This window comes from Gavia stellata, chromosome 2, assembly GCF_030936135.1.
Source record: "Gavia stellata isolate bGavSte3 chromosome 2, bGavSte3.hap2, whole genome shotgun sequence".
Lineage (NCBI taxonomy): Eukaryota > Metazoa > Chordata > Aves > Gaviiformes > Gaviidae > Gavia > Gavia stellata.
This window is the reverse complement of record NC_082595.1, coordinates 18,950,251-18,976,217: the sequence shown is the minus strand read 5'-3', so window position 1 is coordinate 18,976,217 and position 25,967 is coordinate 18,950,251. Positions and strand designations below refer to the sequence as shown.

Below are 25,967 nucleotides of genomic sequence, written 5' to 3'. Positions count from 1 at the left end.
AATTTAAATAATTGGTTGTCCATGTGCACTAGTCAGCCCTAGTTCAAGGTATCAGTTATTAGGTATATTAACTATTAATTATTTTAACAGGTATATGTTTCTAATGATCATTGCAGAATAGGATTGAAGGAGGAAATACCCTAGGAAAAATGGCTCAGTTTTAGCTGAGGGGAAGCAAAAAGACTGTGATAATATATGACATAGAGCTGATACTGCATGGAATAGTAGAAGAGAGGAGTATGATAAACAGCTGCTTAGTAATACTGTTTATCTTCTGCTCTTCAGAGTATCACTAGAGGGTGCCAGGTACCAGGCTATAATGATGGCTGCTTCATAGGATTTATTAAGATAAAATTAGTTTTATTTTAAACAAAGACAGACATTTGTGGATGGAAACACATTGAAGAGTTCACAATTTTACTAATACAGGATAGTTAACTGTAGTTCTTTGCTTAATCTGAAACAATTTGTATACATGTGAATTTCTGTTTCATCTCTTGGAACATTGTTCCAGAGATCAAGATAATTTAGGTAGAATTTTCTATGGTATTCAACTTAAAAATAATGACATCCAAGTTAAATATATCCTGTTTTAAAAAGAACTACATTCTGGATTGAGTTGAATTTAATATTTGATATTGAAAAATATTTTAAATATTAGTGGATCAGGAATGGAGTACATGCAGATTTAATATGATATTTAGTGTTTGCATAAAATATGGCATTTAGCGTATGCCGTATCACACATAGTCACATTTGTAGCTGAGGTGGGTTACTATATGAAAATTTAGACTGACTGTTTAACAAGGGACTTTGAATCAGAAATCTGTATACAGTCTGGTACTCAGGATTTTATTTTTTGTCAAGGATTAAAAAAGAAAACCAGTAGACTACGAATCTCCTGATTGCATTTGGGGGAGGTGGTGGTGGTGATGATGAACAACATGTGGACACTGAGGGTTGGTTTTACACCATATAGCCTTTCTTTCACACTCTTCTGCCAAATGCAAATGTCTATCCACAGTATTAGTGTGTTTACTTTGAGTTTGCAGCCCGAAGTTAATTCCAGGAGCTTGGCTTCTCTGTTGAGGGGTGACAATCAAAATTCTGTTCTGAATTGCAACTCTGATAAGTCCCTGATAATGTTAATGAATTATCATTGATTAACTTTTTTCTCTTTTTTCCAAAATAATTTGGAAGTGATTAAATTACAGAATACTTGTAATACCATAGTTTGATTTTAATGATATAAACAATGATTTCATTAAATGTGTGAAAGATTTAGAAGTTTCATATGATGATTGAATGAATTAGGCACTTATTAATGAAATTAACATTGTGACAATTATTTCATGAGTTTTGTGAACTGTCTGAATGAAACATTTTATGTAATGATTGTTATCATAATGTAATTGCATCGAGTATATTTAACAACTGTACTTGAAGGAAAACAAAGGCATTAATCACAGACAGCCACTGTCAGCTGCCAGAAGAATACTTCCTTTTGTGCCTAAAAATGCAACCTGTACTTTTTGAATCAATGTTCAGTTTTGATCATCAAAATAGCACATTAAAATATTCATATTAATGTCTTTAATCTGATTTCTCACAAAATAATCTAAGAGGTTTTTTATTGTTTTTATTAGTTGAGGTTTAAAAATTTATTGAGCATGATTAGCTTTTTCTACAAGAAACCTTTTGTTAAGATGCCATGGCATTTTGGAGATTGGTTTATGTGATTAAGGGAAAAATGTAATTTAGAAGTTGTCAATAGAAAAGAAATATAGTTGCTAAGAATAGAAAGTAAATTTTTTTCTCAAAACTCTGCCTTAAGGTATCAATGACACATAGAATACCAAACTTGATAAATGCTATACGAATGATTCACAGTGTTTCAAGATATTACAATACATCTGAGAGAATTACATCATTGTTTATAAAGGTAAATACATTAAGTATACTATTAATTATTATATGTGTTTTTCAGAAAAAAGGTCATTTTGTTTAAATCAGTAGGACATTTGTTAAAAAATGTTAATAAATAATGGGTGTACGCACAGGAAAGGAAAAGAAGTCTGTTGATCAGGAGAGGATTGAACTTGGATTAGAGACTTGTCTTCTGGAAGGAACTTTGTTGTTGTTCTTGGTTCAGCAAAATTAATTTTTTTCTTATCTTCTTGATTAATCTCCTGATCAGAATTAATCTGCTCAGTTGTTTTCTAAATCACTGAATCCACAAAGATTCTTTTATCAGCCTTGAAGACCTAATTAAGCAGATGTCCATTGGTCTGACTAGGCTATTCCACCAAAAGGTATGAAAGATGAAAGGTTCCTGTTTTCAGAAGCAAGTCATACTTGGAAAGTTAACTGAATCTCAGGTCGTAAAGTTTGCCACCTTAAACAGAAAATTAAGACCAGCTAGGTAATTATACCAATGTCTTTTGCAGAATCCAGGTATTCACTGCAGGAAAAGATGGTTTGTTTAATGGTTTTAGAACAAAGAAATCTTTTATAACCAAAATACACATCTCCCAGTAAGCATATAGGGGAAATTCATAGTAGACCATCATTACACAACTTTTTTTTTAATTATCTGTTATGTTATTTTTTATTATTATTTCTATTAAGAAATATGTGCTTTTTTGAGGCTATATTTATCCATGGCTGGGACTGTTTCCATACATCAGATCTTGGGTATAGATTATGTTTATATTGCCAGTTATGTAATTGTGTTTTTGTTTATGACACTTGCTAGTGTCTATTATTTAATGGTCTAAGGGATTGAGCTACAGAGGCTGTTAACAAACTGGTCACATGAAGCTGTGCTAAGAAATAACAAAGAAAAAAGCTCTATTTTAATCTAGTGGTTTAAGGTCCACCTTACTGTTTGCTTCCATTTAAAGATCACCAGATGTGACACTAGAGGTCCTATCTACAACTTCACCCGTTATTGTATTACAGTGTGAGGCTGCCTTTGTTGTGGCGGTTTTCCATCTTTATTCAGTTCGGGATTCTTAAGACCTCCTTACAGTACTCCCATGTGTCAGGAGAACTGTTTTAAATTGTTCATATTATTTAACAGATAAAAAATATTATGTACCTGTAGCTGTTCTCTGACGTGTTTTCCATATCTGCATTCTCTCCTGTACTCCCCTCTCTTTCTGTCATTACAAACTTCGGATTTTTGTGGTTGAGAAGTAGGAGAATGTTCTCTCCTTTTCATAGCAATGGGTGACCAAGGTAAAGACATACTGCTAGGACATAAAATTCTTTAATGGCAGTTTTTAAATCAGGATGCACACACTACAAAGTGTAAAGATGACAATATAAGTGAAGAATAGTTAGAGTTAAATAACTTATCTTTGTTCTTGAGTTGTGTTTGGTGACATTCTGTGTTTATGCATATGTATGGATGGACTTTACAGTGCTTACAAATACTTCCTGGGACTTAAACACACTTCTGGGAGTGTTTTAACACTTTTTATAGGGTGTTTGTCGTGTATATTACATATATTATTTAGACACTATTATTCCCACAGGTGAAATTTATCTGAACTCTGATAGTACTAATACATGCATGGGGGAATTTTGTTAGATTTTGTGAAACAGGCAAATTTCCTTATAAGCTTGAGACCTACTTGTTTTCATTTGTCTGTGCTAGGTTACAAATCAAATGGTCACAACATGTAGAGCATATATTACAGATGGTGGCTTGTCTTGTGTCTGGGAGCAGGAGTCATCAACAGTCATTGGAAAAATTAAGGTTTGTATTTTGGTGTTTTATTATTTACATATCAAAACTATTGATTACCTATTGATATGCACAAGGAAGTCCATATCAATATGTATCAAGTACTTTCACACCTCTTTACTGTTTTATTTCATGATGCTTTGAATGTTTTCCCATTTCTTAGCCCACAGGCATTTGTTGAAATTAAAATGGCCTCATCTTTATCAGGGTGGTCCGTCACTGACCTTGGAATTGGCATCTTCACCATATGTATGACCAAGGAATTTTGTCATCCTGCATAATCCGCATTCTTACCTCTTGAGGGTATCTGATATGGTATCATCTTCCTCTACCATGGGGAACCTGGTATTTGAATAGACCCGCACTTTGTTACAGTAGTTCCTCCCAATACCAGGTTTCCATGGCACACCATGAAAGTTCAGTGTTAAGAGAGTCTTCCTCTTCTTCAGCTGATGGTGACATTAAGAAAAAATTAAGCACATGCAATATGCTATGGCAAAATACATCCAGCTGTGGGGTTACTGATTGCCAATACTGACTTCATCTCCACCTTCTACTTTATCAGACCTCAGCTACTGACTTCCTATTTTACCCAGAAAGGCATAGGATTTTCATAGTCCTTTAAAAATTAGGTCCAGAGGTACAAAAGAAAATGTGTTGAGTGTATCTGTCGTGACCTGACAGGATGATATGATTCTAATTAATCTATTTCATTGAGGTCGTCTTTTGGCTGTTCTACAGCTGGCAAGCCCTCATTATTCTATGAGAGAAATATAAGCCCACTTTCTAATCATGGTGATTGGTCTTCATTCTAGTATCTCTATATTCTTGAAGACCTGAACATTCCTTTCAAAGGACCTTTTTTAATTTCCTGTAATTCATAGCCGATTCTAATATATACCTATATATTCAGACAGTCTGGTGACTGCCAGTATATTGTGATAAAATCTGCTTTCTGTTTTCCAAGAACCGACAGAAGATTTTTGTATTCCAATGATTACAGACTTTACATTTCTCACCGGTCATTATTTTTATGTCTGATAAGGTCTTAGTATTTTAAGTAAATAATTGACTGAGAAAGATGGATTATTCTTCAATCTCACTTTAACTCAGACTTGTCAACATACATTAATTTGTATAACCAATTTCCTTTAAGTCCCCTAGGAGTTCCAAACAGACTACCCTGTTATGCCAAATTCTGTCCTTATGCAGCCAGCAGTCTAACCATTCTTAATTAAGCTAATGGCTTTTCTTAATATACAAATGTCTCCTTTAGAGCAGGAGTCATCATCTGCTCTTTGCTGGCCTCTAAACCACTCTTCAACAAGAACTAAAACTTTCCTTTCTTTTTTTGATGACTCATTTCCCAGTGTTAAGTCTTTCACTGTACTGTAGAGTTGTATGTTCATATGTTGCAAATATTTGCTACACATACTGAAAGAAAACCGCTGTGTGTAAGTCATTACTGCCTGTTGACTGAAACTAGTTTCAGTGATAATTAACCACTTTGGAACGACAGTAGGTTTGAGTTCTCCAGTCTCTCACCTGTAAACATAGCATAATGAGTATGGTATTTTTTTTTTTCACTTTTCAGGACTGCATGTTTCTATTGAAAGAATATCAGAAATGCTTTCATGAAACAAAGCAAGAGATTTTGGAAACTCTAGGAGAAAAGACATTTGAAGTATCGGAAATGTACATTTTTGGAAAATCTGAAGCTTTTTGTAGGAGATTAGAAAAAGTGAGTACACTGTGTGCTGTTACCAGTAGAGAAGAAGGGCTTCTCCAAAGAACAGTTTACAGGGTGGACACTTGTCAACACACATGCTCTTAATCATCCTGTGAAGGAGTTTGTAACTTTTTATTGAGAGAAATTAGGCACTTCCACAGAGTAAGTCATCCCAATGCTTTAGGCAATTACCTCACAATGTCCTTCTGAATTTGTCAGTTTATTTCTGTTTGTGTAGAGAGAAATAACCTAATTGATCTAGACTTAGATAATTATTTCAGGAGGTTTAAAATTATGTGAAAAATAACACACCTTTGCTTTTTTTTTTTAAATGGTTTCCTAAGGCATAAAAAACTTCTGTTACTGCCAAGCACAGTTCTTCAGATAATTCTGCTTCTTGGTGTGGTCTTAACATTTAGCTTGCTAACCTGATGAAAGGATATTGAACTAGCATTCATAGAGTTTGCATGGAAAAGATATTAGGTGCTCCTTGGTGCAGAATAAGGTCAGGCGAGGGATAAAAGGCTAACGAGGCAGTCATCACAGGATAGGAATTCTGTGAGTCTTTGATGTTTTTCATTATCATGCAGTATACATACTAATCTGAATGGTTGGGTTTTTTATTCACTGAAATCTCTGTGTCACCAGTATGCGTATGTCGTATTTTAACTCTTTTTCCATATTACCCTATTGAATCTAACAGTCAAATATAAAAAAGTAAACCCTCTACCATCGAAAAATGAAGATGATTTTACCTTTGGTATTGGGTTGTGGTGAGAACTGATGTTGAAAACTGAATTAACTATGCTCTGTTGAACATACTTAGAAGCTTGGAAGAAACACATTTTTGAATGCGGTAGTTAGAGAAGTGGCTGTTGCGTATTTTATTTTACTCAGGTTTTAGTTTATAGAGGAAGTAATAAATAATTTGTTATGAGCATGAATATAATGTTTATATTTCAGATTACAGAGATGATAACTGTAGTACAAACTTTTTGTGCATTGAGTCTGTCTACCATCGAAGGCATAGATATTATGGCAGTAAAATTCAAAAGTATCTACCAAAGTGTTCAAAAGAAACAATATGACATCCTTGATCCACGAAAACCAGAATTTGATGTGGATTTTGCAAACTTCATGGCAAAAATTGAAGGTTTAGAGGTCAGTATCTCCATGAATGTCAGTGAGACTTTGGACTGTGAATAGGCTACAGTATTCTTCCAAAGAGCATAGAGTTTGCATTTGTCTGGAGGGAGGGTTTTCCTATTCTTTCTCCTTCCAAAGGAAGCTGTAAAATACATCATACAGTCCTCACTGAAGATCAGTCACTCTGCAGCCAAAATTACAAAAATTATGAGACCTGAGAGAATGATCTACATGGAGGTGGTTTATTAGCCTGGAGACATGTGGTTAGGTTTTGGGCAGAACAAAGCTGCAACTGTTGTCAGTATATGATTTGATTCTTTGCTAAAATTGTCTAGCATTTTAAGAGATTACTTGACTGACAGTAGCTATTTATTGATTATATTAAGCATAGACTGGTGAAGGCTGCTATTTTGTTCTTTGAACAGTAACAACTTCAGATGCTACTATGTTAAGAAATGATCAGACATCGAAATACTATTATATGACTAGAAAAACTTTACTAAATTATATATCCTTTAGATACAGATACAGACATTTATGCGTACCTGTTTTGGGAGAATTTTGTCTTCACAGCACGCACTTCAGTTACTTCAAAGGTATTGGCAATTATGTTTTAAAATATTTTAAAGTAATTTCAAATTACTGATTAGCACAATTTAAATAACACAGCTAATTTTAGAACAAAGGGCCTAATCAACAATTTTCCATTATTGGTGTTCTGAACCATTTAATCATCATAAAAGATGTATTTTAACTTTCTTATGAAAAGCAATATATTCTCCTGTTTCTTAATTTCATTACAGTTTATTTCATACATACAACAGGACACTAAAAGAAAAACCTAAAAAAACCACAACAGCAACAACAACAAACCCCACGAGGGCAGAACTTTTTAACTTGCTTAAATTCGCTCAAAGCAAAAAAAATTCCCAGATTCAGAAGCATTTCCTAGATTTGTGCTTCTTTAATTTTATGTAATGTACATGTATCACCCTCCGTGCCCCCTCCCCTCCCCCCCCCAAAAAAATTATGTGTGTGTTAGAAATATAATTTTGGGTACTCATTTTTAATACAGGTTTCAAAATCTGAGAATGCCATGCCTTCAGGAAGAAACAGTACGTACAGCTGGTTGTATTCTTCAACATTATGTAGCAGAACTTGAAGCTACTAAAAAGGTATTTAATTTCTTTGCATTTCATTTCTTTAACATCATGTTAAAATAAGAGCAAATATTTTGATATGAATAATATTTATTTATTTTGCCTATTTCACTAACTGACTGTCAATGCTCAATTTATCATACTTGTATTTTCCTGTTACAGAAAGCAGACCTGAGTGTATAGGCAAATACGATATACATGCTCTTGTGATGACACATTTGCCCACAATTTTACTTTTTAAACCAAAACATTTTCTGTTATTCCTTCATCAATTAAAGAAAAAAAAAGTATGTTCTTTACTGGCTATGTACATAATTTGCGTATACCTTTTGGGTTTTTTATTATATGAGGCCTCTACAGTTAATTTGCATTTATACATGGCTATTATCTAATGTGGTGGCAGTATAAAATAGGTATAAAATGTAGGTAAATTGCATTTATATTAATTATAAAGTAATTTTCCATGATTTGTGTAATGTACCATGACTAGCATAAATGAGAATTAACTTGTCACTTGACTTTAAACGTTTAGAGAGGAATTAATCTAACCTGACTTTATATGTCTGCAAAATAAACATCTGCATCAGAACCAGACGTCCGGACCCCCTTTCTACTCAAGAAAGAAACAAGTATTCTAGAGTCAATTAATCTGATCTATTTTATGTGTTAGCCTGAAGATCTAAATAATTCCCTTGAAATGGCCGTTTTTCTTCAATGAGTATAAAGGGAATCTGGAAAACCAGACTGATGCAAATATTTTTTTAGAGATGTTTGCATTTTGTCAGATGAATGACACATGTTTACATGAGGAACCAAGTATTGGTAAACTCTGCACTTACTAGAAAAAGATTTCTCCAAACAGTGACTTTAAACTGTAGCCTAGCATAGCTGCTCTGAACCACCCTTCATAGTGTCATTTCCCTATCTACTCACTGTATATAACACTTCCTGAACCTCTGATTACTGGCTTAATTTGATGAACATATTTTCAGCAGCACTGCCTGTTTAAGAAATCACTAACCCCACCCCTGGCTGCTTTTTCCCAGCCAAAATAATAGATACATTTTTCTGAGGGGGTTTCATCCATTTCCATTCCTCTCAAGTTCACCGTGAGGCTACTTGGGTTTCTTTTGTTGGCACTGTGCAGGAGACGGTACGGGGGTAGGACGACATGTCAGTGAGTGAAAAGTGGTGTTTGCTTAAGCAGTACAGCTGTTTGTGTTACAACAGCATGAGTCTGCATGCCTGAAGTTGGGTGGATACAAATATTCCTCTTTCTTCTGTTGAAGAATATGTCACCAGTATGCTGGCTAGTTCTATTTATTAGATGTTATTAGATTGCTTTTTATCTTTGCCAAGCAAGTTATTTCTAATAAAAAGTTGTTTCCACTGCTATACTGATTCTAAAGTGCTTCAATAATTTGTCAGTGAAAATTTGGTATGTGATAATTTTAGGCCAAATTTTTCTTGACTATAATGCAGCCATTCAGTGAGTAGGGCCCCTTTTTTTTCTCAGCCTGGGAGCAGGTAAAAGCATGGGTTGTGTACCTAGGAGTCTCTACATACATATTGATGAGATGTTAGTAGAAAAGTGCATATCATAGAACCATAGATTATCCTGGGCTGGAAGGGACCCACAAGAATCATCAAGTCCAACTCCTGAAATGTAAGCTATTAGTCAGGTGTATATGTCTGAAGAACAATGTTGACATTTCTATTCAGGTAAAACCTCTCAGCTAACAATATAGCTTAGGCCTTTCCTGAGGGCAGTTCCCAAGCAAAGAAGGAAAAGCCCCAACAAAGGTTCTCACACCACTTCCTTACACAATGTTCTTTCACAGCAGGTGGCTCCAAAGTTACATAGCAGCACCTGTCAGGCTTGGCCTTGAATACTGGCTGCTCGGCTCCTAGGTTTGCAATGCCTTTGGCTGTACTCAGGGCTCTGTCATAAGTAAGCACAGCTAAGAAACAGCATGAGATAATGAAGATAGGAGACATACCAACAGCGGTATCAATGTGTGTATCTCAGAACAGTAGCAAGTTGGGGAAACAATATATTTTTCTCTCAATGAACTGTTTGTGGGACAAATTTAATCTGTTTGGGAGGAGGAAGAAATTGTGGTACTAAAGGAAAAACAGTTTAACATTTCAACGGATTTTTTTTTTTAATCCATGTGTTTAATGATATTCTTATTGTAGCTTTACCAAATTCAGAAAGATGACCCTCCTCTGGCTCGAAACATGCCACCTGTTGCAGGAAAGATACTGTGGGCGAGACAGCTATTCAGGAGGATAAATGAACCAATCAACTATTTCCACGTAAGTTTATGTGAGGAAAAATTAGGTGTTTTGTGTAACAGTGAACTGTCTTACTTCAGTAGAGCGACCATAATGTTTCTGGCTATGGTAATGTCACTTCTCATATGCTAGGCAACCTGTTTATTTGCATGTGAATATCTAGTTAAAAAAATATGCTCTGCAGTAACCATTGTTGTAGATCCATGATGTAGTGTTTCTTTGACTTACCACTGAACTAGCACCCCAAGCTGGAAATATGCACTGAATTGTTAATATGTCTGTCTTCATATTGCCCAAAGAAATATTTCACCATTCCAGCCATTGGTGTTTTTCTTCTTTTTCTAATGGAATAGGCCGGGGCTTGTACATAAGACTCATGTCCTGTATCTTAACCGAGTACCCACCACTTCTGTTCCTCTAGCCCCACAGGGTTCTCTATGGAGAATCATGTCTCTCTACCAAGTGGCAGGGCAGCTAGGAGGAGCTTAAGGCATAAATGTGGACTGCCTGACATCCTGAAATTGTCTACTGTGTATGTTCTGGTACCACTGAAAAAGCAAGTTTATTATAAGGACCCACACAATAGTTGCAGTACTATAACTGCGGATCTGGTCACCAGTTTCACTGTAGATGGTCTCTGAACTAGTCTGGGAACAGGAAATTCCATTACTGAACTTTCCGGTTCTACATTTTCTGTACCACTAAACATACAGCCAAAGGTTGGTACCAGCCACATAAAGCTTTGACATTTATGGGCCTTAGGAATTTCTTGGTATTAGATTTCCTTCCTTCATTGGAATAGTCAGAAACTTGCTATGCTAGGAACCACTATAGCAATAAGTTTGAGTGATTCTCCTACAAAGTATCTAGGATCTCCTGCCAAATTAACTTCTGTGTGAGAGAGGTTTTCACTTACCTTTTACCCTCAGATGGGAATAATGATCACCTGAATCTGATCCAAAAACCCCAGACATAAATATCGTCACTGATTAAAAAAGGAGATCTTTTTAAAATCAATTTTTAGTTGCTGTTCAATTTTGAGGAGAACTGAGCATCCATTTCACTGGGAATTACAGGTTTTTATCACAATATAATAAAGTACATGTGTTTAAATATTTACTTACAAGTTCTTACTGACTTTATTGCCCTATAAATTTGAATCATAAATATTTTATACAGTTTATAAGAACTCTGTAAGTATAATTTGTAGTATTAACTTAGGCAATGTATAGGCAATAGTTAAATTGAGAAAAACCCAAACAATATGATTTTCTTTTGATATGGTTTTAATTTGAACGTACTGTGTTTTAATAGAAAAAGTCAAATATCTTGGCGAGTCCAGAAGGTAAAGCAGTTGTTAGATTATACAACAGAATTGCCTATGTATTGGTGGAATTTGAGGTAGTCTATCATAATGCATGGATGAAGGAAATTTCACAATTACAATATCGTAAGTAATTACATATGTAATTGGCTTTTTAAAAAATGTTATTGAATGCTACATTAACACAAATCAAATCAGATAATTTTTTAAGCCTCATTTACCCTTAAAATGTGCAAATTAATAATGATTCAATAAGTAGGCCAAATAATACAAATCTTTGTCCTTTACTGACCTTGAAACTTGATTTGATGCAGAGGTTTGCAGATTTGGTACACTGTTGGACAGATGACTGGAAACAATAGTGAAACAAATATAAGACACACAGTTGTTTGGTTTTGTATTCAAATTCTTTATGTATATCATTGTTATATTATGAATAATAATTCCTGTTTTCTTTCCATTATAATAATTCATACAGTTGTATTATCCTAGTCCCTCTCAGGACAAGTATTACTTTATGCCTAGAAAAAAATGTTTGATAATCAAGTTTTATCATTTTAAGATTAAATGACAGTCGAAGTTTAAAAAAAAAAAATTTTCTGAGTAGATTTTTCACGTAAATTGTAGACACTCTGTGGGCTTCAAAACTAGGAGTAGATCTATAAGAATAATGTCTTATGATCACACAGTCAACAGAGGTTTTTGTGTTGCTGTTTGGGCTTTTATTTTGTTTTGGGTTTTTGCAATATCTCTTTGTAAGCATTCACCCTCTGGGTTAAAAAATTCCTATAAGATACTGAGCATCTCAAGTGTTGTGTTTCCAGGTCCTTAGAAAATGAATGTCATAATTCTCTAACTTGAGCTAAGAAAAAAATATACCACAAATAAGACTGGATCTGATGCTTGTTTAGCTTATGAAGGGAAATAAATTGGGATTTTATAAATTAGCAGAAAGCTAATAAGGTGAAAGTCAGGTGTATATTTTCTTTAACTGAAAATGTGAAGCTATTTCACAAGTAACCATACATATTTAATCACTATATAGTAATATTAGAAATCTGTGTTTCATAATAGTTTATATAACAGACACAACTGTTTGTCTTAGCAACTGATATAAAAATGTCTTTACAGCCTTACAAGACACAATATTTGCACGTCATCCTAAAACTGGGAAGTTCCTGGTTAATTTTGATCCCCAAATTCCAGAGATTGTCCGAGAGACCAAATGTATGATCAAGCTGGGTCTGGAAGTACCGGAGCAAGCAAAAAAGATAGTAAAAATAGAAAATAAACTGAAGTCAAACAAATTGCGTTTAGAGGTAAACTTAAAAATTATCATGATTGCTGTTTAAAAAATAAAAAATAACATCTGATTAACCACAGAAATTTTTCTGTGGTTAAATAAATATTAAAGCTGGGTATGAGGTAGTTTAAGGTAAGTTTGTGGTACGCACAGGGGGACATAGAGGATCTCATTTGAAAAACCTCTACTAACTGCTGTGTGGGCTAGTATAAACTCAAATATAAGCATATATATTTCTCGTACCCTCTGCCACATTAAATATATTGTGGTGGTGAAATAATTAGAGCTATCCAAAATGTGTTCACTCTTTGAAACTCAGTAAAACGCAGTCTTGCAGAGTCCTTGAGAAGCAAAGGTTGGAATTCTTCTGGATTGGAAGATGTGGTGAGCCACAAAAACATCAAGAATTTTGCAGGTTACTGGCCAGAGAAGTCCGATTTCTGATACTTGTTGTAGTATTTGCTATTGTTGTAGTATTTAGAGAAGCTTCTATCTTGGGGATGAGGTGTACCATACAAGATGTGTCTGTGTGTGTAAGGCATAACACGAGGTTATTTTAAAACTGAGTTTATATGTGGCTTGGAGTATCATATGCTTTAGATAATTAGTTCCAAGAGGGTATTGCAACTTAGAGTCACTAAAGCTCAAGCTGTCTTTAGCTCTAGAGAAAGATCATACTTTGTCTGGCTTTGTGCATAAAGACTAGGAATGTGTCGCTTGAAGGCTGCTTTCATTCTTCTTTGTGTAGCATGATATGGATTCATTATATTCCAGAAATGATGTACATATGTATGTAATGTATGTGTAAAATTCTATGCTTGTTTTCACATGTAGTCTTGTACTGCTTTCCCTGGTTTTTTTTTGATGATATGATTGTATAACAGGTTGTTTGCTTCAGTAAAGAAAGCACTTAAAATATTTTTCTTGATACTACTATTCTAATAATTAACAGGGTCTTCTCCAATGTTATGAAGATTTATGTCAAGAAACACCAATGATTTTTGTAAATCTAATGGCACCAAAAATGAAAAAGGTTGGTATTGCTAAATGCACATCAGTATACTTCAGAAGAAGTTAGAATAATAGTAGTTTATAGTTTTAAAACATTTAGATGGATCTGCATGTTGTGGACTTGATAATTTTACTAAAACCTTTAAGACCAAAAATTTGCTCTTTGCATCCCTTCTGCAGTGCTCAAATAATGTGTATTACAGTAGAATAATCTTAATGCCTATGAGATGTAAACCCAGTAGAACAAAGAATATGGACTTTGTGGGTCTGTTTATCTACACAAATCTCTGGCTTTGACATGGAAGTAAATTATCACGTATTTCAGTTTTAGAGGTTTTCATGGGAAGTTGTGCTTTTCATTTAGTTGAAATACTAAATGTCATGATCCTTGTCTGCTTGGAGAGAATTATTAGCCTTGTGAATTGAGTCAGTCTCTTCAGTGATGTAGAAAGGTTATATACTACACTAAAGGTACAGTTTTATTGGAGATGAAGAATGTCTGTCCTACAAGCCATTTTGTTTTACCAGACAAGTACACTTGCAAGTGTACTTATGTGGTTGTTCTAAGTAACTCTTCCCTTTTTGATTGTAAATAATAACATCAGAAGGTTGCAGAATTTGCATAACTTTGTGTAACTACATAGTTGGCATGTGCTGAAGTGTGAGAAACAAAAAGTTTGTCCTTGCTCTTAAGACTTAAATAATAAAAGACAAAAAGATAAAGTGATGATAATTTTCACTTCAGTGATACTACTGTAGACATGATTATATTGTAGAGGGAATCATAAAACTCTGTATTTTAGAGGAAACAACTGGCAAAAGAGAAGGGTGAGTATTGTACAAACAACAGAAGATGAAAATCTTTTTTGAAGAAGGGAGGGAAGTCTTCAGTGTATAGGAAGAAGAGAGGAAAGCACAAATCCAAAGATGGAATAAGCAAATCTAACCTATGCCTACATTGGTGCCATAATTTGACAGTAACTCATGTAGAGCCTTAAACTGTTTCTAGATTGGCTATGTTGGTTACCAGTAACAGTACCATCCCAGCATTGTGGAGTTAAATATATTCCCCAAAAACATATCAATTAAGGTGATAGTAATGGCTATATTTGCAAATATCTTGTGTGTCTATCTGAGCTGAATTCATTGTTTTGTCTGTGATATAGACATAGCAAAAAGAAGCATTAGGATGAAGATAGTGGGTGAAGTCCAGGCAGTGACTTGGTAAATGTCAAGATGAAAGAGCAGATATGATAGGTGGCTATTTAAAATTAAATATGAGTGGAATCAGTTCGAAGTTTCTCAGCAATTAATCAAAATTTAATTTCTGTCACTTCAAGGATGATGGGGATGGCAACATTTAAAATTGTGGTCAGCAAGTTTGCAGACGACACCAAGTTGGGAGGGAGTGTTGATCTGCTTGAGGGTAGGAAGGCTCTGCAGAGGGATCTGGACAGGCTGGATCGATGGGCTGAGGCCAGCCGGATGAAGTTCAATAAGGCCAAGTGCCGGGTTCTACACTTTGGCCACTACAACCCCAGGCAACGCTACAGGCTTGGGGACGAGTGGCTGGAAAGCTCCCGCGCAGAAAAGGACCTGGGGGTGTTGATCGACACCCGGCTGAATATGAGCCAGCAGTGTGCCCAGGTGGCCAAGAAGGCCAACGGCATCCTGGCTTGTATCAGAAATGGTGTGGCCAGCAGGAGCAGGGAGGTGATCATGCCTCTGTACTCAGCGCTGGTGAGGCCGCACCTCGAATACTGTGTTCAGTTTTGGGGCCCTCACTACAAGAAAGACATTGAGGTGCTGGAGCGTGTCCAGAGAAGGGCGACGAAGCTGGTGAGGGGTCTGGAACACAAGTCTTATGAGGAGCGGCTGAGGGAGCTGGGGTTGTTTAGCCTGGAGAAGAGGAGGCTGAGGGGAGACCTTATCGCTCTCTACAACTACCTGAAGGGGGATTGCAGAGAGGTGGGTGTTGGTCTCTTCTCCCAAGTGACAAGTGACAGGACTAGAGGAAATGGCCTCAAGTTGTGCCAGGGGAGGTTCAGGCTAGATATTAGGAAAAAGTTCTTTACCGAGAGAGTAGTGAAACATTGGAATAGGCTGCCCAGGGAGGTGGTAGAGTCACCCTCCCTGGAGGTATTCAAGGAGCGTGTGGATGTGGCATTGTGGCATGTAGCTTGATGGACATGGTGCTGTGTGGTGTTGGGTGGGTTGGTTTTTGGTGTGTTGTGGCTTGTTGTTGTTGTGTGGTGGTTGGCTTTTTTTTTTTTTTTTCTTTTTTTTTTTTTTTTTTTTTTCCCAGGTTGGACTTGATGATCTTACAGGTCTTTTCCAACCGTAGTGATTCTGTGTGATTCTGTATACTGGGAAATCAGTGAGAAGTTTTGGAGTGCTAGGCAAAAATTTCAGAGAAGCTCTGTGAGAGAGTCTGGAAAAGTTGATTTTCCTAGCCTGGTGATAGTATAAGGTTTCCTTTTCCTTAGAGTCCCATGTCCCTCGAAGGTACAGAATCTGCAGTGAAGGAAGAACCTTGGTGTAGATCATATAGTGACAGGGAAATGAGCTGTTTTCAGCTACATGCTGAAGATCTTGGTGGTGACAAATCTGGATGAAACAGACCATGGAGAACCAAGAATTCAGTAAGGGAAATGGTAGGGAAGAGAGGATTTTTAAAATTAGCATCAAGGCTATAACAAAATTTGAAGACAATCAGTGTGGTTCAAAAAGGGTCAAATGAAAAATGTCATTAGATAGATACATGAAGTTGAAAGACAAGTAATTACGCTGTTAAGGGTGGTCAAGATACATGTTAAAGGACAAATTGTAAGATCAATAGTGGACTTGATTTTAATTTTGGGAAGTAGTGTGAACCACTAAAAGACACTATCCAGGTGAACAGGAAGGGGAAGATCTTTGCTGATCCACTTGACAGTTGTGGACAGAGGCTATAGTATGCACTACTCTCTCCTTCCGCAATATTGCATAAATTTATTTCATGTTTTCCTTAAAACTTGTAACCTTCCTTGCAAAACTTAAACTCAACTCTATTTCATCAGTGATATTAGTGATTCTAATAATAATGGTTTTTTTAAAAATTATGTTTCTTTTTTTTTTTAATCTATGAAATTGTATTTTTATGCTTAGATGGAAGCTGTGTTGAGGCAAGGACTTACCATGTTGACTTGGTCATCTCTGACACTGGAAAGTTTCTTTCAAGAAGCTGATCAAGTTCTGTATATATTTAAACAGTTTTTGAAAGAGGTATACACTTGATCACTGTATAAATGAAATGACAGTTTAGAGAAATTATTTCCAGTACACTTCTCTTCATATTGGAAATTAACCTGTACTTATTTTTTTACCACTTGAAATACATAGAAATTTTGTTTGCTTATTGAAGTATGTTCTTTTTTTGAAGAGCAATGTAATCAATGTTTCTCTCCCAGTATTACCCTCAAATGTTTGATCTTTGCTTCCGTTCTTGCGGTAGAATGTATTTCCACTTGTTGTCCTCAGGTCCTGTGACTACCACTCTTCTTTTCAGACTGAACCTCTGCTTCTCTTTGAGTGCTGTCCATGAGTACGGTTGCACACAAGATACCTCCATGTTAACACTCTCCAGTGGAGAACTTCTTAGCATTAACTGTATTCATAGCAGGCATGCTGTGAAACTGTCTCCTCTGTGCAGTCCATAAAATAATGAAGGGGAGCATGGTTTTCCCTCACAGTTCTCTGCATGCTGACTGAGTTTGTGCTTTTTTCCTCTCTTAGTGTTTGCCACATAATTTCTGAATTGTTTTGATTCTATTAACATGCTTGAGGACCCGTGTTGGTTCTTTTTCTTCCCAAGACATTACCTCAATAGTCAGATCATCCTTCTGGCTCGATGGTTGAACTGTATGGTTATGATCTCTCGTACCGATATCATAAATTGTCTCTCCTGTGGTAGGAGATTATTAGTCACTTGTGGCTATAGCCACTTCTTTTTCTGTATGGCAGGAGAAACATAATTATAATCAAATGCTCTGTTTGCCGCTGAAACCCAAAGCTGTAAAAAAGATTGGCTGTGTAAGAGATTAACAGCTCTCTGAGCCTGAGTATATCTGAAATAACCATGTGTTTGGTAGATACAATCTGTTTTCCTTAAATATGTAGGTTGTGTACGTTTCTGACTTGCTTACCCCTCCCATATCAATACAAAAAGATGTAAACTTGGTTAGACCCTTGATTACTGTGAAGGGTATATTGTAAACAAATAGGGAAAAGGTGACATAGAACAGATGCATGAGTGATATTGTGACAAACAAGATGGGATATCACAGATGCAGAATATTTCAGGTAAAAAAATAAAAATTGGACAGAAGTCAGTTTTGTTTGGATTCTGCCATGACAAAGCCACTTCACTCTAGTTGGCTGAATGCTAACAATGCTGTAATTCAGAATCAAAACTGCAGTGAAAAGCTGTGCTGAGTGAAAGAAGGAGAAGCATTGAAGACTAAACCATCAAGCAAGTTACAGCAGCCCCTGCCTTGCAACTAGAACTGTGGCTAATAAGATCATGAACAAGAATCTAATCCTCTTGCATTAAAGTAGCTTGTTTTGTTACTCTGTTTTAGTTAATCTAGCAACAGTGTATCCCGCATAACTGGAATGATCTGGGATCTGACTTGCTATTACTGCCTGTCTGGCTAAAACTGCTGTTAAAACAGCAAGGGTTCTTCAGGAGTCCAGCATGGATAACATCACGGAGCAAGAGTTCTCTTCTATTCCATCAATTCCTAAACTTTCAGGACAGAAGAAAAACAAGTTTAAAGAAGCTACTTTTAGTCTTGGGACCACTTTCTGATGAGGTTCTTCGGGCATAGGAGATAATTCTTTCCATTGTCACTCATTCATCTAATCTCCAAGACTGGACAGCTCTTTGAACTGTCAAGAGAAGCTCATTCAAAAATTAGATCATTGCTGTTATGGTGCAGAAGTAGGCTTGGCTTATACTGTCTGTGAATTAATTTCACTTGTACAGTGAATTTTAAAACACGGTGCTGATAACCAGAAATCTGTGAAGAAGTAGGTGGACACAAAATTCCTCTAAAGGTTTCACTTTCTCAAGGATTCATATGTCTCAGTTTCCAAACATGGAACCAGCAGATACTCAAGAATGACAAAATTTTGTTTTTAAAGGACTGCCTGAAATAAAATTGTGCACACTACTAATCTTTTTAGAATTGGTTTATCACACTGTGCAGGATTTAAATACATGCACTCTTAGCAATGGAGTTCTTGTTTTCTGTGGCAATAGTAACTGTGTAATTTCCAGACTTACACCTATTCTTTCACTGTTCATATTCCGAATTGTCTGCAATGGAACATGTTAACAAAGGCTAAATGTTTTGTAGGTTACTTGTCTCCCTAAATACCCTCTGTAGATGACAGGGAAAGAGGATAATTCACAGTAAAAGCAGACTGTATTTAGCCATTGTAAATATCCCCTAAGTTACCATGACTCATGAGGCATTGCTGTGCTTCCTTTTTTCTCTGCTTCTCTTATTTTGGGGTCTTTTGTGTTGGTGCTTTCACCGCAGGATTTTTTTCAGTTACGATTCACTTTCTTAGAGGATTTTCTACTATGTAAGTTTCTTGCATTTTCATTGGCTAGAGAGATACAATTTTTATTTTTCTGTAAAACATTGTATACCTGTTAGAACGCTCCAAAATAGAGTATGTTATGCTTTATATGTAAATGTGCAATGTTAAGACAATTTTCTCTTTTTAGGTTAATGATTTAAGCGAAGTGCGGATTGATTTAATATTAAAAGAAATATCAAATTCTCTTTTAATTGTCTTACCAGCAGATGGTCCTATCGAAGTGGAGAATATGTTGACCTGCAATGAGGTGTGTGCCACTTTACATCTTCAAACTTGTATCCTTGAGCATGTTAGAAACAATGCCATAGTAAATCAATATAAAACTAGAAAAGAATTCTTCTCACTGTAGAAATACAGAACTTTTTTTTAATTAAAATATTTTGGTTAAAATATTTTATATGAAGATAAATTAGTTCTTAGGTATTTGAGATATTTAAGCTGTAGTGTTTCATAGATAATTTTTATTTATTTAACTGCTTCACAATTAGATGAGAGATTTTTTTTTTTTTGTATGAAGATACTCGGACATATGCAGCCTTTATTTTCCTATTTTTTCCAAACTGTTTTTTTAAGGAGAATGCAAAAAATGCTTTCCAACAAGTATATTTGAGAATTTGAAAGTTTTCTTGATTCAAAATGAGGCTAAAAATGTATTTAGTTAGTTAATTAGTGCAAGTAAATAAAATTGTTGAGGACAGTTGAAAGAGTATTGGGGTAATTTCAGATTCAGACTGTGACCTCCCTTCAATATTCAGGGTTTTCTTCTGGCCCTTAAAAATACCATTGCATTTCAAAAATGGAAATTTTTAAAAAAGCATTAAAAATATAGTGATACTACAACAGATTTTTTATAATTTTGAATAAAGATTTTGGGTTTGGTTTCTCAGTTTTCTTTTAAAAATGTTGCTGTTTCAATGAAATAGTCTCAGTCTGAAGAATGAAATATTCAGGAAAATGTTTTGGCTATCCATGAAGAGGAACAGGAATAAGATAATCAGTGATACTAAGATAATTCATTTATATTTTATTTAACAGACTTACACAAAAGAATGTGCTGAGTTATTGAACCATAAAAGCATGCGCATTGAAGATGCTGTTCAAGAACTAATATCAGTATTTGAAAAGAATAACGAAATTAAATATTCTAAGAAAACCTCAGAAAAACATGTATTATCAGGTAGATAATGTTGATTATTTAAATAAAAATTTCTGTCCCTTGTTCTGTAGATTTAGCTAGTACGTATCAAAATTGAATTGTTTTAGCTAATTTTCTTCAGACTTCTCCCTCCTGCTACAGTTTCATCTGTGTCACAGTTCTGCCTTCATTTACCAATGTTAAACTAAACCACTAGCCTATGAAATACAGAGGTAATTCAGTATTGGTGGAGCTTCTAGAATTAAACTCTGTCTTTCTATTTAGATTACCAAGGTATTTGCTCTGGAGGAAGAAAGTTATGGTTCCATTTCTCTTAGTCACTTGTTATTACACTTTTTTTTTTTTTCTCCGTAAGTGAAATACAGTGTTCCTCTCTTCTCAGCTATGTCAGGTATTTGGTACCATCCCTCTCTTTGACTTTTCTGCCACAGTAGAATTGTATCTCAAATACTAGTGCTTTACTGGCTGGTCAGTTTATATTAGTACAGTCAGCTGACTATCAACTGCTAACGTACAAGGCTCACAGCTGTTCAATATGGCTAGTGCCCACTGCAGTGGGGTGGGTTACAAAGATTTTAGGAGCTCCTGTACCATTATAGGAGAAATAGTTTATAGTTGGAGGAAAATACTCTGTTTTAAGGAAAAATATAATTTGTGGCTTAATCAGTATTGGAGCTCCTTTTCTTACACAGGATTTTTTCCTTCTGGGTTCAGTTTCCTCCAGGTATAGAGGCATGGTCAGGGTCAGTACTCCAGGTAGTTCAATACGATGCAACCAGAAAGACCTGATGAAAAGATACTTCTCTGTATTTTGTTAAATTGTTTATGTTGATTTTTTTTTTTTTTTGGGGGGGGGGGGGGGGGGCATTTCCAGCTGATATATCCGTGTCTGCCTACCTGTCTTTAATAACTTATTTGTAGTGCATGGTGTTTGTTAGGCAGAGGCTCATAGATTGGGCTTTTGACCAGGTTCCTGGAGTGAAAAAAGGTGTGAAATAAAACTGATTAGCTGATCTAGGTACTACTAAAATAAAAAGCAAAATTGTTTTGCCTGTAAAGAGGGGGGACACCGGATACAATGTTCAGTTAACAAAAAATACATATTTCTTAAAATTTGCAGTGAAAGAAAAACATATAGTGTTTGGAAATGATGAAGAGGAGAGAGAAAAGAATAGTTCTGCAGCTCTTCATGGTGATAACGGCAAAGGCAATGATAAAGAAGATGAGTTTAAAAAGGTATTTTGTGATAAGAAGGGAATTTTTTTCAGACTGATCAGATTAGTAAACAGTATCTTGGGTTTTGGTAGCTGGATATCCATGTGACAGAAAGACATCACATAGAGAATATCAAATGTCATGTAAAAATTATGCAATAGCTTCCCTACAAAGTGAATTTAAGATGGATCTTAGCTTTCAAAAATGTATTCTACATTATTCCAGTTATCACCTTTATTAAACAGATTCTTGATATGTAAGTGTAAAAGCTTGGAGAGAATATTGTGCCTAAGCTGTAACACAGGCTTTCCTCCTTGGGTGGGCAGAAACACTCACCCTTTCTATCCTCCTCTTCCAACTTCACCAAGAAAGATCACCTTCTTTTGTACTTTTTCCTTGAAGAACAGAATCCCTTCATATTCAGCAGAGTAGAGAAGTGGAAATAGAGAACAAAGACTCTCAAACTTGCAAGCACAAATGCAATAATGTTACAAGGTTGCATTCTGTTGTTTTGTGCTAGTGATCATTACATGTTGATGTATTTTTATGTTCTTCTTAATCCAGTACAGTCAGATTTTACTGTATTTGTCCCTTATTTGAAAAGGATACATATGCACCAATATTCTCGGATAACTTGTGGTGGTGTTTTTTTTTTTTTTTTTTTAATATGGAGAGCTTTTCTGAAGGAGTATGAGATTTCATCCAGATCTCAGTATTCTGTCTCTGAAGAAGACAAATTGAGTTTCCTCAGATGCTATATTCTTTTTCATGTAGCTTTTACTTACTTACAAGCTATTTTTCCCCCAACTTCTCCCCTTGTGTTTCTCATGTAGCTTACAGCATAAATTCCATCAGACAAGAACTATATGTTTGACTTAAAACCTTTTGAAATAATCTTCAGGTTCCTGCCTGAATACAATACTAATTAACATACATTTTATTTATTACAGAAATGTAAAGAGATGGTCGCCTATTTCAGTCACCAGCTGCTAGACAGCCTCCAGAAAGCCACCCGACTGTCTTTGGATAGTCTTAAAAAAAGAATATTTGTTTCAAAGTAAGTTGCAAATGAAAGATACCTTCATTTATTATGAATTATCAGAACAAAGTTATTTCTGTGTTAGTAAAATAATATAAATAAACATTCACAAAAGTAATGATATGTGCACATGTATCATTAGTCAAACAGTTCCAGACCTCTTAGCCTTTTTAGCTCAAACAAAACCTGGAAAGGATTCACTTTTTGTTGCAGTGATGCTTTGGGCCCACACTTTTATGCTTTAATTCTTTATGTTGTTAGTTATAGTCTATGCGTTTTGTTTTTTTGCAGAAAATGAAGTTTATTTCTACTGTTGTTTCCCCTCTGTCTGTACCTTTTTGTTTTTGTTCCCATATATTTCCCTTGGGATTGCTTTCAAGATGCTGCTAGTACAAGTTATTGTCCAACACAAATGACTAGAACTTAAATGACCATTCTAGGTCATATATGGCAGTGTGCCCATATGTTCATCTCATTTCAGATCATTTCTGCAAGCATGGCTATGCACTCAGTGTTACTTCCTATGGGTTAAAGGTCATCCATGCACTCTTTATGAATTCTGTATGATAATGGCAAGATCCATATGATTTTATCATTCTCCTACATTCGGTATAATTTCTATAGAGTCTTCTCTGCTCGAAGAGGCATACACTTCAGAGACAGAATTGCTTCAGTATAATATATTGTAAATTGAAAAGCCTATTTAGAATTCTATTAAGAGAATTTATTTTAAGCAGGTAAAGTTGATGTTTTGCCATTTATGTGTTGAAGCTTGAGTTATTTTTTTCTTTTTCTGAGGTCAACTTACATAGAAAATGTATTGAAATCCTAATCTTATTGAAGTCAATAGGAATTTGTTTGGGTATTTGTCTACAGTATTGTATTGCTGAATCCTCCCTTATTTGGTCGCCATGTCATGTCATAGCATTAAGAAATTGTACTTTGCACTTTGTTTCTAGTTTTTAGTTTTGAGTAGGTTTAGGTCATGTATTTATCATTTTGCTCTAGCTTGTCATGTTCGAAACTTTTTTTTTTCCTGTTCTGTTGAATCTAAAATGTAATGAGGCAACTTTTACTCTTGATAGGGTGTTGCATGAAATGGTCATTAAACCTTCTTATGTCCTACTCAAAGCACTGGCAGGGTTTCATAATTCTTAAATTGAGAGATTAAAATCCAGAATAGGAAAATATTCTGGATAAAAAATTCTGAAAGCAATTGTGAGATCCAAGGTAACCTTTGTCTGAATGATGGAGCTCTGGCTGTTATCTTTACCCTTTAAACAAGAAGCTTCTGTAAGTTTTGTCTAGTTCATAACTTAATGTGAAAATTCTCCATGAGGGTTTGCCCAGAAAAGGTAGCTCAAAATTATTTCTAAGATAATTAGAGGGGGTTTTATGGTGAAGTATTTATGACATATTTAAAAACTATTTTCAGCAAAACTACATTTGGGAGAACAAAGTTTTCTGTTCATCCAAGCAAATCTGAAGAAGCAGCTTCTTTTCTAAAAGCGGAAGTACACCTTGCTGTTCCCAACGTGGTAAGTTATGTGTCATATATGTTAAGGTAAAATACACTGCCTTATAGTTATCTCTGCATTTGCCTAAACACAGGATGTGGGCACACTTCTACTGAACCAGCATCCATTCCAAAGGAGAACAGTTGGCTCAGGCCTTTCAGTGTGCTGAGAGCACTGATGAAACGTGCTTACAGTTCCAGTGTTCCTGGTTTCTCTCTTAGTGGTCCTTGCAGAACCTGGCCTTTTATTGTTCTTGTGTGTTTCAACAATTATGTTGCAATCTGTTCATCAGTGTTCTTTGGAGAATGATTACAGTTCTCCTTCACGTGTAGCAGTTGTATTGCTGGAATAGATTTTTCATGTTTGTTTTTTATTTTAACTTTTGTTCCTTGTGTGATTTAAATCCTTTGTTGAATAAAAAAAAATGAACATTATCTTTGCTCAGTTTGGCTTTAGTCATCTCAATAGGAAGTAAGGTGACCAGAAGGAGGAATACTGAACAAAAATGAGAAGGTTCAAAACCAAGAAAAGAGCTGTAGATTTCAGTGTGCAGAGAACAAAAAGGCAGATTGATTACGAAGAACTAATAAATGTATTTGTTTTCCTTTTGTAGAGTAAGATAACTGTGTCAGCAGTATGTATGGTATTTTATTTTAAATATGAGAAGGTAACTTAATATTATCCGATTATCTTATCAAGATTAAAAGTTTCATATTCATGAAATTATAATGAAAGAAAGGCTCTGTTCTAAGGTGATACTCCTTTGACATTGAACCTGTGTTCCTATTGGCATTCTGTTGTACATTCACACTGTGTGTGTATACATGATATATAAGGTCGGTCAAAGTGTAGAATTTTTACCTTGTTGGTATTTGTGTAAGCATAAAGCCCCAAGCTCCACCCACTGAAAAGGAAGTGCATCTATCTTTCTTTCAAGACCTCTGAAATGCTTGGCTGATCCAGGGCAGTAATCAAATAATGCTGGGTAAAATACCACTTTGCTAACGCTAATAGAATTTTGCAAAATCGTTGCTTTTATGCATACAACTGCTCAATCTGTGAAATTGGTTTATAAAACATCAGAGTCACTTTCAAGCAGTTTATATCCCAGTTCTGAACACTCCTGTGGATGATTTCATCATTTCAAAATAATGGCTTGCACATGAAAGCTCTAAGATGATATTCTAAGGACTATATTTGAGGATTGAGCGTTTCCCAAGAGTGATCTTTATTCTGAAGTTTAACAAGAAATGCTATTTTTCGGTTCTTTCCTGGATTACTTTCAGGTAGGTTCTTCCTCCTGCTCAGTATTTTGGAGAAACTGATGTGTGCCTTTACTCCACCTTATCCTACATAGAATTATTTTCAAACAAGGACAGGACAAAGTCACAATTAGCATTACTGCTGCCAATGCAGTTCAAAAGGTTTTGGTTCTGGGACTTCATGTCTGTTTGTGTGCTACTAAATAAAACAGGCTAGAGGTTGTTCTTTGACCTCAAAGTGAGCTGAGTGAAATGGTGTGTATCCACAGTAGTAAATGCTTCTTCCTGAATCCAGGAGTTTGCATTCAAACTGTGTGTTAGGAACAGCCCCTGTCATGTTTTATGCACCAAACTGTGCCTGAATTTTTTCTAGGAGAGTGCTTTTTTGCATCATCCCAAACTATGCT

The 25,967-nt window shown here is 35.4% G+C and overlaps 1 protein-coding gene across 1 annotated transcript in view; it reads left to right on the top strand.

Moving 5' to 3' along the window:
* The window catches only part of DNAH8 (dynein axonemal heavy chain 8), a 145,176-nt gene that overhangs the window by 9,162 nt on the left and 110,047 nt on the right, over window positions 1-25,967 (top strand). Inside the window, exons 9-25 of the mRNA XM_059835831.1 lie at window positions 1,835-1,942; window positions 3,662-3,763; window positions 5,346-5,492; window positions 6,444-6,641; window positions 7,146-7,222; window positions 7,702-7,801; window positions 9,986-10,105; window positions 11,399-11,534; window positions 12,540-12,727; window positions 13,664-13,744; window positions 16,870-16,986; window positions 19,499-19,618; window positions 20,407-20,538; window positions 20,816-20,822; window positions 21,654-21,763; window positions 22,693-22,799; window positions 24,259-24,319. Coding sequence (XP_059691814.1) covers window positions 1,835-1,942; window positions 3,662-3,763; window positions 5,346-5,492; window positions 6,444-6,641; window positions 7,146-7,222; window positions 7,702-7,801; window positions 9,986-10,105; window positions 11,399-11,534; window positions 12,540-12,727; window positions 13,664-13,744; window positions 16,870-16,986; window positions 19,499-19,618; window positions 20,407-20,538; window positions 20,816-20,822; window positions 21,654-21,763; window positions 22,693-22,799; window positions 24,259-24,319 — 1,911 coding nt within the window. The remainder of the gene's footprint in view (window positions 1-1,834; window positions 1,943-3,661; window positions 3,764-5,345; window positions 5,493-6,443; window positions 6,642-7,145; window positions 7,223-7,701; window positions 7,802-9,985; window positions 10,106-11,398; window positions 11,535-12,539; window positions 12,728-13,663; window positions 13,745-16,869; window positions 16,987-19,498; window positions 19,619-20,406; window positions 20,539-20,815; window positions 20,823-21,653; window positions 21,764-22,692; window positions 22,800-24,258; window positions 24,320-25,967) is intronic.